Source organism: Cynoglossus semilaevis, chromosome 11 (genome assembly GCF_000523025.1).
Source record: "Cynoglossus semilaevis isolate Cse_v1.0 chromosome 11, Cse_v1.0, whole genome shotgun sequence".
Classification (NCBI taxonomy): Eukaryota; Metazoa; Chordata; class Actinopteri; order Pleuronectiformes; family Cynoglossidae; genus Cynoglossus; species Cynoglossus semilaevis.
In genome coordinates, this window is record NC_024317.1 from 5,030,322 (window position 1) to 5,049,200 (window position 18,879).

An 18,879-nucleotide genomic window follows, 5' to 3' on the forward strand; every position below is an offset into this window, starting at 1 on the left:
GGGGGTGGGGGGGGGCAGGCGGAGGGTGTCCAGAGATGTGGGGGGTTTGAAGGTAGACGGCGTGTTACGACATTACGACAAACGGTGGTGAGAATGCTGAGATCTCTCCACTTCACAGAGCGTGCATATTTTTAGTGACCTTAAAAAGAACACACGCAGTATTCTTAGCTCACTGTTTACAGCTTCTTTCTCTAATATAAATTAACATTGTCTGCTCAAACAGGTTATAACCTACATGCAGGTTTTTTGCACTGAAAGACCGACACATCGGAGCCAGATGTCACTCACAAAGACCTGGCACGGTGGCACTGCATGTGTCTGCACAGGAATGAACACTAACTCAAAGTCTGACTGTATCTCCAACACAAATGATTAAATTAAAAACATTTCATCATGAACTGAAATCTAGGGCCAAATCAGATCTTGATGCGTCAGCGAAAATATTTGATCTTTTCGTGGTTTTTACTTTCCCTAAAATTGCTGAACGAAGTTTTGTTACTGTTCAAAATGCCTGGTTTATTTAAAGTTGTTAAAGAAATGACCTGGATTCATGAAAGATCCACAAATGTGGTCTCAGCCTGCAGGCTTCAGTCTTCAGTGTTTTGTTTTGAACATTTTCTCGCTGAGAGTCGGTGTTTTTTTTGTCTGTCACTGTGTAGTTTAGGGTAAAGATTGTCCCGACCTTAAAACCCAGTTTCTCTAAAGCACTTGAAGTCCTTCCAAAAAGACGGAGAAGAGTTTTATTTTTCTCTGAAGCTCTGAAGAGAAATATTTCTGTCATCTCAGAGTGAATTAAAGAGTGAGCTACGGGCGTAATAAAAATGAATACATTTTAACAGTTGCCGTGGTGCGGTGAGGCCATAAACTGAAAAAGTAAATAACCGCACTGTTTATATCTCATTTTTTATGGTATGATTTAAGAGTTTTTCATTGAAATCCATCAGCATTAAATCTGATAAAGCATCACTCACTAAACCGACTGTTTAAGTAAAACAGTGATAATCACCGGTTACTGACAAAGACCATATATTAGTTTAAAATTACAGACCCATTCATCATCGTGACACGTGTTGTTGCCGCCTAATGGCTGCGCTTATCTCAGGGAAACAAAGGCAGAATCACAACTCTGCCTCAGTATATATATTTATATGTGTTTGATTATATTTTCTGGGGTTGTCCGCCATATTTCTCAATAGAAATTCTGGCATATTAGAATGTAGTACACAAGTGAGTACAGTAGGTTCATGGTAAATACTGTAGAAGAACTTCAAGTGGTTGATAGGACACAAAATGTTACCACTAGGAACAAAATGAGTAATATGTTTGCTAAAATATATTATAAAAATATATTATAAATATATTCTAAAATATATTTTTAGGTTAGTTACACTGTAAAAAAAAGCTTAAAAAATCAGTTTACTACTTACAGTATTTACTTATTTAAAATGTAACGACCTCTTTGCAGAATCACCTAGGACCACCTAAAGGCCGCTGCCCCCCTGTTGAACCCCCGTGCTTTCAATAATACTAAGTGGTGATTAAAAAGTACATCTAAATCATATACTCCTTAGTTTTTTAGTTTTTTTTTTCTACAGTACTAATCAGTATTTGTATTTAACAGATTTTCTTTCCTAAAACATCCAGGTTTTGTGTTTCTATTGTCCCTCAGCTCACTCCAGTTTGAGAACCCTGCTTCAGCAGATTATGTAGTCCTTAATATTATGACACAGGTTAACAGGTTAATTATAGAATCCCTGGTCTGGTCGTAGGAGGTTCCCCAAAGACTCCTCTCCTGTGATGGCCTTTTTACTCTGTGCCATAAAGATTTTATAAGACATTTGTCTTTTTTTAGGGAAGCTCCGAGTCTGCGTTCTCCAGATCGTAGGAGAGTGAAGTACATAATGTTGGTAAAGGAGTTTATATGAGAAGAGTTTTCTTAGTCTGAATGCATTTCAGCACCTGGTGACGAGGACTGGACTCCTGCGCCTTTCCTCACAGTGCTGTGTCCACGGACTTTATAAATAACCAGCAGACGATCCTCCCACGATAACTTTAACTCTGAATTTAAAAAACAAAGACATATTTAACACCTTACTTGATTTCTGTAAAAGAAATTTCTTTTTCTTGCTTTTCTCATTAACACCAGATTGTTTCGTGTCTTCAGGTGCGTTCACCAGCAGTCAAGAATGGACCATGAGTCCAATCCTACAGGAGCTCCACCTGGTAGGTGTTGATACACGAGTCACCTGATCCAACGACAACAACAACAACAACAACAACAACAACAACACCTTATCATCTTACCCTCTCTCTTCCGTGCAGGGTGTTTTTGGAGGCCTGTGCAGTGGGAAGTCCGCTCTGGTCCACAGGCACATGACAGGAAGTTACCTGGCAGTGGAGAACGCCGAGGGTCTGTGTCTGAACTTCTTCATCATCCAGTAGATTGTCTTTATTAAAATTAAAGCAGGCAAAGTGTTTTTAATTGGAAATCTTTACTTGTATGAATATATTTATATATAATATGAAATATTTGTAAAAAAAATTTTACCAAATCCTTTTAAGGGTTTTATGGATCTACTGTTACCGTAGCGATTTAAACTTGTGCACGTAGTCTTAGAAAAAATGAACCAATTCAGCGACTTTTACAATTAGAAGCTGCACACGTGTCAACGCTCGTCGTGTTCCTCCTGGAGTTCAGCGTCTCATTGTCCTCATGGGCAGTTTATTCAAGTAGGTCAACAATGTCAGCAGTTTGGAGGTGTTTTAACTTCAGGGGCGAGGGCAGAAGAAAGGCTTGCTGTGAGATCTGTTCTGTTACGATACAAACAATTCAACAAAAAAAAACCTGAAGTTGCACCTCAGCTCTGAAGAGTTGGTATTAATAGATCGTCAAATGTGACCCTAGAGGTTTGGTTCGACCTCGCACCAATACACTGAACGTCATCCATTATCTCACAGAGCTGTGCCACTGATTACAGTTCGTTGCACTTACTTACTTATAATAAAAAAAACTTGAAAATACTCCTGTGGTTTTGTAAAAAAAAAAGAAAAATTGGCATGAAAACGACCCTAGTTTTGAATTTTTTGAGATTTAGTTAATGAGGTGCGACCCTAGTTTTTAATTTTTTGAGATTTAGTTAATGAGGTGTAGTTCCTGCAGGCACCGATGAGTCATGACTCACCGCAACATCACAGAAAATGATCTGCTTCTGCACTGTAAAGAATTCATGTCTAGTACTGGATGAAAGGAGCATCCTCATTGGAGGGCAATCAGGGGAATCCAAAGTTGGCTGTGATTTGACTAGCACATGATTAGGGAACCGATGGATCCCAATAAAATCTTGAGGTTTTGTTTTCTTGCCACATCTGCAGGACGTCAGTACATCAAGGACGTCCTGGTTGATGGACAGAGCCACCTCCTGATTATCAGGGAAGAGACAGAACTGCCAGACGCTCAGGTGCGTCAGAAACTGAAGACCAACTCAATCCTTTTCGTCTCTAATCTCAGTTCATTCTCACGAGTTTCCTGATGTCCCGTTCCTCTTCCTCTTCCTCTTCCTCAGCTTGCAGCCTGGGTGGATGCAGTCATCCTGGTGTTCAGTCTGGAAAACGAGGCCAGCTTCCAGGAAGTTTACAAGATCTACCACCAGCTTGCACTCCACCGGCCTATCGCTGAGATACCATTCGTAGTAGTTGGCACTCAGGGTAACACACACACACAGACACACACACATCTGTGTTTTCAGTGTGAACAGACGAGCTGTGGTTTATTGTGTTAACTCTTTAACTCAGACAAGATCAGCAGCACCAATCCCAGAGTTATCGACGACGCCAGGGCCAGACAGCTGTGTTCTGACGTCCGCCGCTGCACTTACTACGAAACCTGCGCGACCTACGGCCTCAACGTGAACAGGGTCTTCAATGACGGTACCGTTGCAGTCACGGGTCGTCGCACAGCAAAACCCAGATTCCTGAAGGTTGGGCTTTAGTTTCTGTTTTCTGTTCCACAGCTGCCCAGAAGATCATGGCGGCCAAGAAACAAGCTGCTCTGCTGGCTTCCTGCAAGTCTCTGCCCAACTCCCCCAGTCATTCTGGAGGATCCACCCCAGTGTCAGGCGTCTTCCCTGGACAGGTAAAACCTTTCAAGTATTTCATGTACATCTTGTTTGAACGTGAGAGACAGGAGTCTTTTCCCCTCTGCCTGGCAGCTCTACCTTCAACGTCTTTTTGCCACATATTTAGTCCATCTCTAAACCATCTGAGTTGAGTTTTCTAATACTATCTCATGACATAAACATCTTTCCTGACCTGATCCCTGATGTAGCTCTCACCCTGGTCTGAACCCATCTGTCCTTCTGACTGCACCTCCCAACAAGAAGACGTTAAATTGTGTAAAAAACATAGAAATTGAATGGTCGATAGTCGATTTTTTTAAATAGTTTTTTTTCCAACTTTTACTGTAGCCCCTGTTTTGTTGATTATTGTAGACCTCATTTTAGACACTTAGAACTGATGATTTGTCCTTTTACAGTTTTGCTATAAAATATTTCAAAATGTCAAATGACTAATAATCTTCAGCTGAGTTAATGAGGACCAACGTCCACAGTAAACTGGTTAAAAGATGTGAAAAAAAGAGAGAGAAATATTTCCTTCAGAAAGCCGACCGACTGCTGTGACTGTAACACTCCTCTGGTTTACGGTGTGTTTTGTACATTGTACAGAGTTCTTTTTCTCCACTGTTGTGAATTGTGTGAAGTACCTGACACTGGATGGCTGTAAAGTGGATATTTTTAGACATCTTATCAGACAATATTGCACACTTGACTCCAGATATGTTCCTCAAAAGATGCTTTTTTTTTTTTAATAGTTTTTTTTTTCAGCTCGTCTCCCTTTCTTCTCCTCTCTTTAGGCCAGTAACGGTGGTCAGAGCAGCGACTACTCCTCCTCACTTCCCTCCACTCCTGTCATCAGTCATAAAGACATTGGCAGAACAGCCAGAGGGGAGAAACCAGACAGTGCTGCGCCAGGCTCTGCCCGCAGTGCCACCAGGAGACGCACACCACGGTTTGCGGTACAGATTCTTAATTAACAATTGATTAAATATTGAAAGTCTTTTGTCTTCATCTGCTTTTCAGTTTTTTCTCTTCCTTCATCACAGCCACCACTCATTAAACCACATTAAAGAATCTGTCAGCAGTTGAAGCGAAGAGTCAAATTAATCATTTTATAAAAATGATTTGCTTATTGTTATTTTTGCATAAATACTTGAAAAAGGATCCCAGATTAATAATAATAACGTGATAATTATAGTTTAGATTTAAAAAGTATTTATTCTTCTCTTTTTCATTTCTAGAGATAATAATCTTATATTTATTCAGTATCTAAGGGCAAAACTCCTACCTCACAGTTTTATATTTTTCCTTTATCGCTTTGTTTGTCTTTGTCTCTTGTGTCAAAACTCAACTTTACTGGAATGAAAAATAATAATTCATGATATTAATGAGTTTAATTGGTATTACACCAGACATTTCTTTATTGAAAACAAAACAAAAAAACATTTAGTAATAAAGCTTCTACCCAACTGACACTTAGTCTAAATTAATATTTCCTTTATTTTTTTTTTCTGTTATGCATAAAACAGAAACTGTATTTTACTGATTGTTTTCATCTGCATTAATTCATAAAATCACTTTCCTGTGTTTTTAATTATATTTAAGCCTCTGATCATTACTGATACGAAGTCATTCTTTTCTCTCTCCAGGGTCGGAGAGGCAGCGACTCCAACAGAAGGAGTGCAGATTATAAAGGCGATCTGGGCGTAGGGCGCTGCATCCCCACTAAACAGGTACAGCACAGAATGTACACATGTACAGAAGGCAGGGAAACGAATACTGCACCAAGAACGTGGTAATATCTGAGAGCCATCCTTCACTGCAGCGATCACATGACATCTAATGTGTGATTGCACGTCTGTGGGGTGATGAAGTGTTATGGTCTCTGTCGTTTGGCCTCTCTCTGTGACTGTGAAGCTGCTGGTCCTGCTCAGTCTCAGGTCTTAGCAGCGAGGACAGGATAAAAACCTGGCCGTTAAATTCTCCTTCTTCTTCTGTCTTCTTCCTTCTTTTTGGTCAGGGCCTCCTTCTGCAGCTCAGCCGCCGCCACCAGGAGTGGAAGAAGAAGTACGTGACACTGACCAACGATGGCATTCTGTCCTATCACGCCAGCGTCAATGTGAGTCACTGAAGAGGTGAGGAACCAATGAAAAGGCTAGGATCTAATGCTAAAGGCTTGTGTCTGCTGTGGCAGGACTACATGCTCAACACTCCAGGAGATGGCCCGGCTGCGGGTGCCCGTCAAGGTGCCGGGAAAACGACCGCCACGCGCTGTACCCACTGGTGGTCCTCCAGCTGGACTCAACGGCCGGGTCAAAGACGTGCTGGGGTCGGAGGGTGTCAACCCAGGTCCAGGGTTTTTTTAATCTTTTCTTATTTATCTTTTATTTTATAGGGTTTTGAGACAAGTATTAGTACTAAACAGTAGCTTTGGAACTCTCCTCATGCTAAAGGTGTAAGATTATCATTGCTGGTCTAAATCATGTCAGAATATGTAACAATATAATATGAATATGTATTTTGAATAAAAGTATTAATTTATATGTAGATTTGATTCAATGGCAGCACACAATAAGATAAAAAAAAAACAACCGAATATGACATCATCAGTGACCTAAGATGTGTCAATATCAATTATTTTGATTTGTCATTTGTCAACATTGACAGGAAACAAAGTTGAATTTCATATGTAAATATTTAGTCTTTATTTAAAATGATGTAAACTAAACATGGAAATTCATGATATTTTTCATGTCATAGAAAAATGCGTCAACAGAAGTTGCTGAAAAACATTAAACTCAACTGCCTACTGTTGATCGATATTGAGATCCATACTGAGCTCAATATAAGCAGCGTGCTGTTTCCCCGACAGCTTTATATTTCTTTTTTATTTCCAGAGCAACAGACAAGACACGCATAGATGTTATAAATGAAATGTAAAAGTTGCCAGTCTGTTAAAAAGCTGGGCTGAATAAATGTAAAAAACTTGGTTTCTCTGGCGCAGCATCTTTCCTCAGTGTCAGTGAGAACAAAAACTAGAGAAGAAAACGAAGCACCAGAAGGGACTCGCCATAATTGTCAAGAATACTTGTAAAAAGACTATTTAGAATGTCGTTAGTAATGCTCTTTTCCTTTCCCAGACTACTTCTGCATTTTCAAATCCCAGCAGCTTAGTCTTTCTACACATCGTGTCGGACTAAACGACTCCTTTGCTAAATCCTTACTTGATTTGCTCCCTTTAGTGCCTGTAAGTGCCAGCAGCCTCCTGCAAGTGGAGGAGATGGAAGGGCTGGGAGGAGCGCTCTTCCTGAGGAGTAACAGAGGAGTTCAGCGGTGCTCCTCCTCGGCATCGAACCACGCTCAAACTGTTGGTCAGTACCAGACACACACTGATCCCTCAATATATGACTTTGTTTTTTTCACCACAATCAAACAATCCTGACTAACGTGTCTTCTGTGGTCAGACTCTGCACTTGAGGGAGTCTCCAGTTCCTCCTCCACCAAAGACGTGGGCTCCGCCTCCCCCCTGACTGACAGGAAGAAACACTGCAGGAAGAAGAGCATGAACCAGAAAGGAGACGCAGCAGCTGGTCAGGCCGACGGTAAAAACACAGTGTTGGGTTTAAAGGAAAGATTGGATTTCACTCAGATTCTGTTTGTAATTCACTAGATTGACAACTCAAGGAAAGATTGGATTTCACTGAGATTCTGTTTGTAATTCACTAGATTGATAAAAGTATGAATGACTTTCATTTTTATACGAAGAACAAAAGAGTTGTTCATTTAATAATTTCTATTTATTATTCTGACTTTGTGAAATCTTTCTGTGTAGCCAAGCGCAAAATGTGGAAACTGAAAAGCTTTGGCAGCTTGAGAAACGTCAGCAAAACAGGTATTGAAATCTGTCTCTGTATTACAGTAGGAATAAACGAATTATTAGATAAACCGTCCTGTGTTGAGATGATTTTACAAAATTTTATTCTGATTTATTTTCAAAGTTACCTCTTTCATCACAGCAGTAGTTCTAGTCTCTAACTTCGCAGTTTCCTGTGGTTTTGGTTTTTAAAGCTAACAAATGTGTACGATTCTGGTGTTTGTTCAGATGAGGACAACTTTGACTTCCTGGTTGTGTCCAGCACTGGTCAGACCTGGCACTTCGAAGCCCCCAGTGTGGAGGAAAGAGACTCCTGGGTCCAGGCCATTGAAAGTCAGATCCTGGCCAGTCTGCAGCTGTGTGAAAGCAGCAAAAACAAGGCAGGGAACAATTATTCTTGTTAACACATACATCAAGCTGGTCTGATTTGCTTCAAATCCCCTTGAAAAGAGATGCAAATCCATCCCATAAAATGTACAAAAATAGATCAGTTAACACACAGAGAGAGAAGGACGGTGGATATTATGGTAAAAGTCAAGATGTTCCTTCTGTGGTATAATGTCTTCTATAATATACCTGCTCGCAATGAGGTTAGACGTTCACCTGAAGTTTTTTTATGCAAAGCAGGCGCTGCAGCACAGTATAGTCATGTTGGCATGAAATTGCATCTGCTTTTCCATCTGCTCCAACCAACACTTTACTGCAAGTCAACACCATAACTTTGGTAGCCGCAGGCAGATGCCGAATAAAATTTTGTGGAGCACTGATCGTGTCAGCGGTGAGATCTTATTTTTGTTGAGGAAAAAAATCAAAAATTTTAAGATTTTTATTGAAACCTTTTACTTTTATTTGCCTACAATATTTTGAGGGCTGTTATCCTGTGTTGGTGGATAAAAAAGGAAATAAAGTCTACCTTTAAATAAAGATGTCGAAGCACAGGCCAATCTGAGTGACTTCAAATAGAACAGTAACCGTCCAGGGTAGATAACGATCCTGAGGCTTTTTTTTTATTTTTTTTTGTCCTCTTTCCAGCGGTGAATCTGAATGAATCACTATTTTATCATCGCTTTTTCAGCCAAGGGTTTTTAAAACTAATGAGGCGAGTGAGAAGAACCGTCATTCATTCATTCATTCATTCATTCATTCATTCATTCATTCATTCATTCATTCATCTACTGCTGGTTGACACGTGGAACTCCGATCCTACCACTTATGAACTCGTGACCTACTATACAAATCTGTCAGAGTATATTTTTATATATATTTTAGTCACTTTAGTTTGGCTGTAAATTAATACAAATTTTTATCCACAATGTGCTTTGTAGTGGTCCATGTAAAACAAATTTTAAAAAAAAAATATTTAAATTTTTTTTTAAAAGTTAAAAACAAATCTTATTTAAAAAACACAAAACTGTCACCACTCTATCCCTTTTACATTTAAACATTTAAAAAAATTTCAAATACAGAAATTTTATTTTGAAAAAAAGTAATTTTTTTGCACATTCCCCAAAAAAAAAAAAAAAAAGAGTTCCAACCCTCCCGCTACTGACATAACGACCAGAAGGTAAAAAGAACGACATTAGTCTACCAATCAGCATGGCGAGACAATAAGAATTATTGCTCCGTATTTGGCTGCAATTTTAACGGCATTTTAAAATAAATAAGTACTGTAAGCTAATAAGCTAATGGGAGCGCCACAGATCATTTTAAAGATTTATGTTGTTGACAGTAAATTAGGTAAATTAGTTATTAAGTCTTACTAAGTGTCCTTGCTGGCGTTGGTGGTCCTCCTGGAGTTGGATGTAAAGTTGGATTCTGAGATTTTACGGAGATTCGACATAAAGACTAGAACAGAGAAGTTCATCTTCTCTGTCAAATATAAGGTTGTGATTAAACAGTGATATTATTTTCCACATAATCGCAGGTGTTTATGTCCCCGCCGTGGGAGTCTTTAGCTCAACGTACTCAACGCTTACTGCTGCTGCTAAACCTGCCAAAACCGGTTCTGTGTTTCATTTCTCCAAATTCTGTCCTGATTCTTACTCTGTTTTACGCTCTGTTGTGTGGCTGCGGAGGGCTGGCCCACAACAGCGGGGAGTTTATCTTCCAGACAGATATCCAGGGTTTAAACTCAGCTAAGTGTGAACTCGTCCTTGGGTCAAACACTTAACCCCCCCCAGTTGTCCATCAATTATTATCAACATGGTGCTAGTCTCACGCTCACATCATCTCTCAAGGTTAGGTCAAGGAATATTACCAGGTGTTGAAAACTGAGCAATGTTTTAATACATACTACTGGCTGCTGCGGCGGCGGCGGCGGCAACCCCTGAAGGGTCCTTAGTATATATACATATAAATATAAACATTATATATATGTATATGTGTATAAATATATATATAAATATATATCTATATATATACACACATGTAAACATATAAATATATATTTGTATAAATATATATATACACATATATAAATATGACCATATATTTGAAAAATTTGTCTGTGTGCATATACTGTATATGCATATATATATGTACAGTAGATATATGTGTGTGTGACTATATACACTATATATAAATATGTCTGTGTACATATATTTATAAATGTCTGTGTGTGCACATATATATGTGCATATATATATATGTGTCTGCATATATTTATATAAGTGTGTCTATACATATATGCACATATATTTATATATGTGTGTGTGTGTGCATATATATATATTTTTAAATGTAAATTTTCTTAATCTTTTCTTTTTTTTTTATCTTTGTGTTTCCACAGGCTCGCAGAAACAGCCTGAGTGAAGCAGTTGCCCTGCAGGCGATCCGCAACGCAAAGGGCAACAACTTCTGTGTTGACTGTGATTCTCCAAGTCAGTACCAGAACTCAGTTCATCCATGTGTGTCCTGTTAGGGTTGGGTTATCATTTTAACTTTACAATTTGTGTCTTTTTTTTTAAATATTCTTGAGGTCATTTATTTTACGATTAATGAACGAGTTGCATTTAAGTAACATCACCTCAACATGTGTGTGTGTGTGTGTGCAGTATGTGTGTCACCTCAACATGTGTGTGTGTGTGCAGTCTGTGTGACTATATTCTCGATCCATGGAGGAAACGGAAGATTCATGTTTTTGTAGTTTGTAATTGCTACGTTTTCGAAGTGGAGTTGAGTTGAAATCGGCTGAATCGTTCAAAGAAAACTCATTAGCTAAATGCTTTATTGGAGCTAAATTGAGTTGTCATCTGAGCCCTGGAATAATTTTTCACTGACGTAAGTGAAAGTATCTGCCAAACGAACTGCCCCAATGTTAAGTCCAAGGTAAATGAAGCCGTTGAGACGGAACGTGCAAATACTGCTAATGCGTCTGCCTTCAGTCCTGAAGAGGAGACAATGGCTGCGGAGCAAACGAAGGATGAGGCTTTGTTTTATTTTTTTATTTAATCAGCATTATTTCACTTATACGGCTCATGATTAATAAAAGTGTCTGAGGAACCACTGGTCCAAACAGAAATTTATCGGCAAAATTTTCCTCTGATGCTGGAACTCTTTAAAGTGCCAGTGTTTAAGGGACACGGTATAAAGTCTGGCGACAGAGTTAACAGCTCAGATCTGTATCTCCACAGTCTTTAGTGTCTGACACTGTCCCAGCACAAAGAACTCCAGTCCAGGACTGGGAGTCAACCTGGTTTAGAGCTCTGGTGCTGGGAAGTCAAACCTGGAGAGTGACCTGGAGTCGAAATTACATTAGAAACTGACGTGACTCAAACTCTGGTCTAAGTCTCTGGTAATTTAACTTAGATTAAACTTTTCTTCTGTAAAGTCAGAGTCTACAGACCTAACACCCGGTTAAACTTTTCTTCTGTAAAATCAGAGTCTACAGACCTAACACCCGGTTGTTCTGGAATCGAACCTCTTCCTCTGTGACTCAGTTAAGACTCAAGTCAAACGTTTTCTCTTAGTCCAAGTCCAAATCATCAGGACATTAGAGCAACTTTTCACCCCAGAACGAAGCGTCTTCCTCTGTGACCCAAAACCAAGGTGACATAACTGGAACTTTGTTCTCAGACAGTGACTCAACTCTTGGTAAATTAACTTCATTTTTTTCCTCTGACTCTGCAACATTAACGTTTCAGATCCAAGCTAAAGTTTCTGCAACATTAGCTTGGATCTAAGTCTTACTTTTGTTCTGACGCCCGACCTTGGACTTACACTCTGGATGAAAACCTTTAACTTCTGTTCTATGTCTAAACATCAGACTTTGACACCAATACATCAGGATTTACTCAGATTTGAAGCTTCTTTTTTTTCTGTGTAAAGAATGTTTTGACCCAAACATTGTGGACCAGATTAAAAAACGTCTGGATCCTCTTTCTCTGACTGACTAACTCTGACTCAAAACCTAAAGGACTTAATCTGAACCTTTTTCTCTACCTCAGACACTGGCCTAAACTCTAGGGATCAACTTCAACTCAGACTCTTTTTTCTGGGACTCTCCATCTGAGCAGAATCCTAAGGGAGAGAAAAATAATTTCTCTGTTTCTGTGACTCAAAACCCTGGGGACTGATTAAAACATCTCTCTCTTGACTCAGACTTAAATCCAGACTTTCTCTCTCATGGACACTGCCTTCAGATTGTGAGGCTTAATTTTCTTATTTTTGGGACTACAAATGTGGATTCTAAATTAGGTTCTACCCCAAACGTTTCTTTGGTAACTTGGACTTGGACTTGGTCTGACACTTAAACACTGAGGATTTGACTACAACCATTCGTGACCACATCCTAGTTAAAGTTAAAATCACTCCCTTTTATTCATTAATATTCAGTTCTGGCTGAGCTTGGCTCTGATTTGTTGCGTTCACTCTACTTTTAAGATCCAACGTGGGCCAGCCTGAACCTGGGCGCTCTCATTTGTATCGAGTGTTCGGGGATCCACAGAAACTTGGGCACCCATCTGACCCGCGTCCGTTCACTGGACCTTGACGATCTGCCCAAAGAGCTGACTCTGGTCCTGAGTGCCATCGGCAACCACTTGGTCAACAGTATATGGGAGGCACGGACCCTGGGGAGACGTAAACCGACACCTGATTCCACACGGTGAGAACAAAGATGAGAGAAAACTGATTCATTCACCTGAACATGGGGTGTCAAACATATGACCCGTGGGCCAAAACTGTCCCGCTTGGGGTTTCAATCCGGCCTGCTTGATACATTTTGAAAAAAAAATACAGAAACACTTCATGTTCAGGAAATGTTTTGTAAAATTACATTTCATTATAATTAATTTAAATAATTATATTCACATATAATTAGGATTTGTCTAATACACTTGTTTTTACAGGAAAAACTTATTTTCCTTAGGAAAGACTTATTGTTATTTATAGGTAATTGCACTGGTCCGGCCCACCTCACACCTAATTAGGACGTGGCCTGTGAAACAAAATGAGTTTGACAGCCCTGTTCTAAGTCATAGTCTTGAGATTATTTTAATGTCACATAAAATGCTATTTCTGCAGCAGCTACGCACCTATCTAAACACACTCATGGCTTTATGCATTCCATTTCTGCCAATAAAGCCTCATAAATATTACACGCTGGTGCTAAAAGTGATTCACAGGAGGTAGGTTTTAAGCTGCAACCTTACAAAGACAGGAGCTGTAAATACGCTGCGCCTTTCTTTTTTCCCTGTTTCTCTTGGTTTTTCAGAGAGGAGCGAGAGTCCTGGATCAGAGCCAAATATGAGCAGAAACTGTTTGTGGCACCACTGCCTCCTCCCTCTCCCAGCGAGGGTCCAGACATCACACTCGCCGGCCGTCTCCTCATGGCAGTGATGGAGCACAACCTCCCCAAACTGCTGCTCCTTCTGGCCCACTGCTCTAAGGAGGACATTAATGCACCTGTTAGCCTGGCCCTGTCCTCCAGGTCCCTGTTAGCGCTGCGACTGCCCGGCTCCGCGCTGCACGCCGCGTGTCACCAGGGTGATGTGGTGATGACACAGCTTCTGGTTTGGGTGCGTTTCTTTTTCTCCCACCGCTGTTTATGTCAGTGTGCCAGTTCTGCCAGTTGTGATAAAGGAAACCACACAAAACAGTAGCACTTTGGAGGCGTGGACACAGAGATAATGACGTCGCAGAGACACAGAAACAACAAGCTCCGACGGGATTTCAGATTTTCTCCACGGCTGAGGCCGTGTTTTATGCACAAACCGTCTGAAATAATAACAATAATAGTTTTTATCCCGTTAACAATCAATCCAGCAGTGAACATTGAAGCAGACTCATCAGCTGAATTGACACTTACGCTGTGGGAAAGTCACTCAGGGTTATTGAGTCATGCCCTTGTACAATGGGTTCAAACAGTTAGAAAAGAAAAGCAGTTAAAAACATGCCAGGATAGAAAGAGAAGTCGCTGAGCTAACGTTGAGTTATCGCTGAGCTAGCGTTTAGCAATCACAATCACACTGTATATGCCATTTGTTGGCATAGCCTTTGCAAAATTTAGAATTTATTTTTAACGCGGGAGTTTATGAAATGTCGATGGTCAATCTATGATTTTCGCAAATATTTGCAAATTATTTCTTCTCACCCATAGAGAAAGGATTATTTTTAGTCATTCGTAACCAAATGATCTTTTGTTTTATCTTCAGTACGGCTGTGACGTTCGGTACCGAGACGCCCAGGGCCTGACAGCTTTGGCTTTAGCTCGCAGTGCTGGCAGCCAGGAGTGCGTCGACATCCTGCTACAGTACGGATGCCCCAATGAACCGACCCCCTCTATTGTCACAGCAGTCGGTTTTGCAGCAGCCACAACATCCAGCTTCCCTGTTGCCATGGCGCCGAGCTCGACGGTTGCCACGACACTCAAAATCTCGCACAAGAGCGGTGGCACCAGCTTGAGCTACAGCACCTCCAGAAGAGCAGTGTCATAATGGAAATAGAGTGTAATGTATGTGTGTGTGTGTGTGTGTGTGTGTGTGCGGGTGTAACCAAAAATGAAGTCGGACTTACTTGGGTGACAAACGTCATGGCGTCAGATTTATTAGGAATGTATTGCACTGTATACCAGCTAGTATGATTCATACTCTATACAACAGCAGTCGATATCCAACCACGGTCAAGTATCAAACACAGTATATTCACTCCCTTAAGAAACAAAACCTGCCTTTTCAAAAACAACCAATCAGCATCTAGACTGCAATAAGTTCTGTTCACTTTTTGATTCAGTAAATGGACGACTGTGGTTTCAAGTCTCTTGGCTCTAAATTAGACACACTTTCATTTCCAGCTTACTGACTGTGAATGTCTGGTTCAATGGTGTGGACCAGACATGGGGCAAACTAAGGCCCGGGGTCCAAACGTGTCCAAATCATATTATGAATTTATATTATTCTACTTCTGCCTTTTCCCTGTAATACCTAAAAGCCTTTCAGCGTCTCTCCTGGACATTTCCATGTCATTTATCTTAGTTCACAAAAACACTCCATCTATCTGCTCTTGACCCGCCCCCCCCCCCCCCGGGGGGGTTGTGCCGTGGCCCACTAGTCAAAAGGTTTGCCCACTCCTGGTACAGACGATACTGTATAAGAAATGGTCGCAGCCATAGACTGTCGTTGCTCAGAAGTTTCCTGTTTCAGAAACTTTTTTTTTTCTGGTTCTTTTTGGATTTCTGGTTCCAGTCCAACCATTCTGGTCTCCCATGTCTGTGTTTCCCAGTGAGGATGGTGTTCTTTGGGATACATGCTTTTCCTCTTTCTATAAACATAGACATTACATCTTTTTGGTCTTTTCCACGTTGTCCCTCAACGATCCAGGGAGAGAATTTTTTTATTTTTATTATTATTAGTATTTGTACCCGAGACAAAAAACATGGCAGAAGACTTCATGGTCATACTGTGAGACAAAAAATCATGGCAGAAGACTTCATGGTCATACTGTTAGCCGTAGCTCCATCCATTTCTCATATACAGTCTATGGCTCAGAAATAATATTAAATTAATGTCGACAGTGGTTGGAAAACAAACAAGGCTGTTAGTAGAATTGTATAGAAAAGCATTGATGAAATATAGTATAATCTTCTGAAAAGTTTCCAGATGGTTCTGTATGATTGTGTATAAAAACAAACGGTTACCTGTAGTTGCTCAGAGATTCGCTGCACAGCCTCATGCTGTGGCTTTTCCTTTGGAACGCCGCCTGATCGACTCCAGACTGAGACTCCAGTGTCACGTCTGCATCACTGTGTTCGACACCAACGCTGTACGTGACGTGTGCGTCACGAAGCGCAGCTCATTGTCATGGAGCATCTATTAACTTGACAGGAAATGGAAGGAAGTGACAGGGTTCTGATGGTGGCTGAATGTAAACATAGAGTCTATGGTTTCAAGTGCTGACGTGTGTTTCCGGACGCCGCCGCGTGTCCGGGCGTTTTATTTTATAAAGAGTTAATGATATTCCGGCTGCGATTCTTAGATCTGATCTACTGAAGTCGACTGCTGGAGGACTGGGATTATATTTGAAAATCACTGTAGAGGAATGAACCAGAGGAATGTTGCCCCCGCTGAATATTTTTGAACAGACACAAAGCCCGTCCTCCTGCAGAACTGTGTGTATTTTTGTGTCGATCTGAAGACTCTGCCGCGTGTACTCGTCCGTGATGTGAGCATCTGTCTCTGTTTGTATTTTTATACTCATGAGATGATTCAAAAGGAATCCTTCGTCGTCTGATCATGCTTTGGTGTTGGGAACAGTTTTGTGTTTTGTTTTGTTTTTTATCTGTCAGGGCCTTACGTTAAAACAGTTGATGATGAGGTACAACTGTACACAGATATTAACTCTGATGAGGATTTTGTTCCTGGAAGGCCAAGGCATAGTGGGTGGATGGGGGGGTGGGGGGGGGGATCATGCTGTGTACTGTCGTCACATGTGCTCGTGTGCAGCTTCATGTTTGAAACCTTGTTTTTTTTTTGTCTTTTTGGACCTGATGACTGGACTCCTGTAGCTGTTGGCCACCACTGAACTGCCTACTAGCATTTACACATCAAATCCTCTGAACCAGACCACTCCTCCCATGGTCCCATGCTGGTTTTATGAGTTTGACCTACTTTTTTCTGGGTCAACATAATTTATATGGAGAGGATTTTTTTTATTTTTTTTCTTCCTTTGTACTATTTCTGAGGTGGTTTGAGTTTCATGGGTTTACACACCAGAAAGGAAATATTTGTTTAACACCAAAACAAAAAGAGCAGCACAGTGGGAGTCAACAACAAGAACTGATGCTACGATTGGGAAAATTAAGATGTTCAAAATATTTAATGCAATATTGAGAAATAAGGGTTTGTCATAGGATACTAAATAATAAGGACTCAGAAGATTTTAGATTGCTGAAATATAAATGTTTTATAATCTACATTTAAACAAACACATTGAAAATGAGGGAAACATAAACTACTGAATTTATTTGGCCACAGAATTAAAACAGTATCTTTAACACAATACCTTTTTCTTTCATTTTGTCTTTGGACGACATTTATTACACAAAACCTTCAGACCTAGAACTAAAAGAAAAAAACTAAAAAAAAAAGAAAACTGAAGCTCAAATCATAGGTGACCCTGTCATACATTTGTATTCATGAATGTTGATGTCTTATTTGTAAAAGAAAAATAACAATTGAGTTCAATGTGATGTGGGACAAAGGTTTTAGTGCAATGGACACGTCTTTTTCCGTTCTTCGGCATCCTCTGCTTTTCGAAGTTTACTGCTTGACTTAAGTACTGCTGTTTATTTACCTGGTCCGTTTGTATCATTTTTATATGTGGAAACACAAACCTGCTTTGCACTGGTTTTAATAAGAAAATCTCAAGTGAGACTGAGACGGACGTCTGATTTCTGTTGAGCTCAGTGAGTGAAAATAATCTACAGAGAGTGAATGTACGTTAGTATTTAGCAGAGAGGATCGGTTTCATCCTAAAATAAAACAAGACTGCTGTAAATACCTCGGCTTTTTCTCTTTGCTCAAATAGTCTAAACAAACAAACAATATATAACAGTGATGAAATGGTACCATAGAAAACTCCTCTGCACCGCAGGCAGGTCAGTGGCACATGATACTGTAGGTCTATGAAGGCCCTGTTTGAGACTGGTGTAGAATGAAGCCTGGTGTTGTCCTGCCGGGGGCCGAGGGCCTTATTGTTGGTATACTCATCACTGTAGAATCAGTTTGTTCTGTGGGTCGAACATTCAGCAGCACTTTCCATCCTTGGCAGAAATGTGTTCTGTGTCGCCCGTTGACACTGTTAGCCATTATTTTTTTCCAGTGGTATTTTTATTCTGTCCTCTATTTAACCTTTAAATTATTATCTGCAGGTTTTCGCTTTTACTACGTCGTCAACAGTTAGCAAGTAAATACAGTAATAATGACAGAGAGGTATTTTTTTATAAAGCAACATGGAGTAATTGTAAGGTGTCTGATGTTCATCCCGTCTCACAGGTGTCTCAGACACGTTTTGACGTCGTGATTTATCCCAATAATTTGACTTTGAACTTTTGGACTTACTCTCATTTACCACAGTAAAGGGAACATTTATTATAAAGGAATTTCTACTTCTGTTAAATGAAGCGGTAAAGTGGAGACGTCCGTTATTATTCAGGCCAAACGGAGACGTCCAGATGTAATGACCTGAACTTATCTCTGCAGCAGCAGCTAATGTTCGCTCATTCACAGCGCCGTGACTTTACAGACCACGTACTGAGGTCAGCGTGGAGTCGAAAGTCTGAATGAAGAGTCTGGTATTATTGGAAAGGACGTCAGATTTAATTTGAATGTAATAACAGACATTTCTCATTAGGTTTTTAGCCACAGATTAAATGGTGGAGTCATAAAGACCTGGACT

At 40.2% G+C, this 18,879-nt stretch overlaps 1 protein-coding gene across 1 annotated transcript in view; it reads left to right on the plus strand.

Annotated features, from left to right (window-relative positions):
• Positions 1-15,397, plus strand: part of LOC103386064 (arf-GAP with GTPase, ANK repeat and PH domain-containing protein 1) — a 21,183-nt gene extending 5,786 nt beyond the window's left edge. Inside the window, 19 exon segments of the mRNA XM_017036464.2 lie at positions 2,165-2,223; positions 2,323-2,410; positions 3,373-3,458; positions 3,564-3,705; positions 3,793-3,927; positions 4,011-4,132; positions 4,910-5,071; positions 5,762-5,845; positions 6,133-6,231; positions 6,307-6,329; positions 6,331-6,461; positions 7,355-7,483; positions 7,577-7,714; positions 7,945-8,004; positions 8,215-8,366; positions 10,775-10,865; positions 12,868-13,090; positions 13,700-14,003; positions 14,640-15,397. Of these exon segments, the coding sequence (XP_016891953.1) occupies positions 2,165-2,223; positions 2,323-2,410; positions 3,373-3,458; positions 3,564-3,705; positions 3,793-3,927; positions 4,011-4,132; positions 4,910-5,071; positions 5,762-5,845; positions 6,133-6,231; positions 6,307-6,329; positions 6,331-6,461; positions 7,355-7,483; positions 7,577-7,714; positions 7,945-8,004; positions 8,215-8,366; positions 10,775-10,865; positions 12,868-13,090; positions 13,700-14,003; positions 14,640-14,921 (2,510 nt within the window). The 3' untranslated portion in view covers positions 14,922-15,397.
• Positions 15,398-18,879: the final 3,482 nt, after the last annotated feature.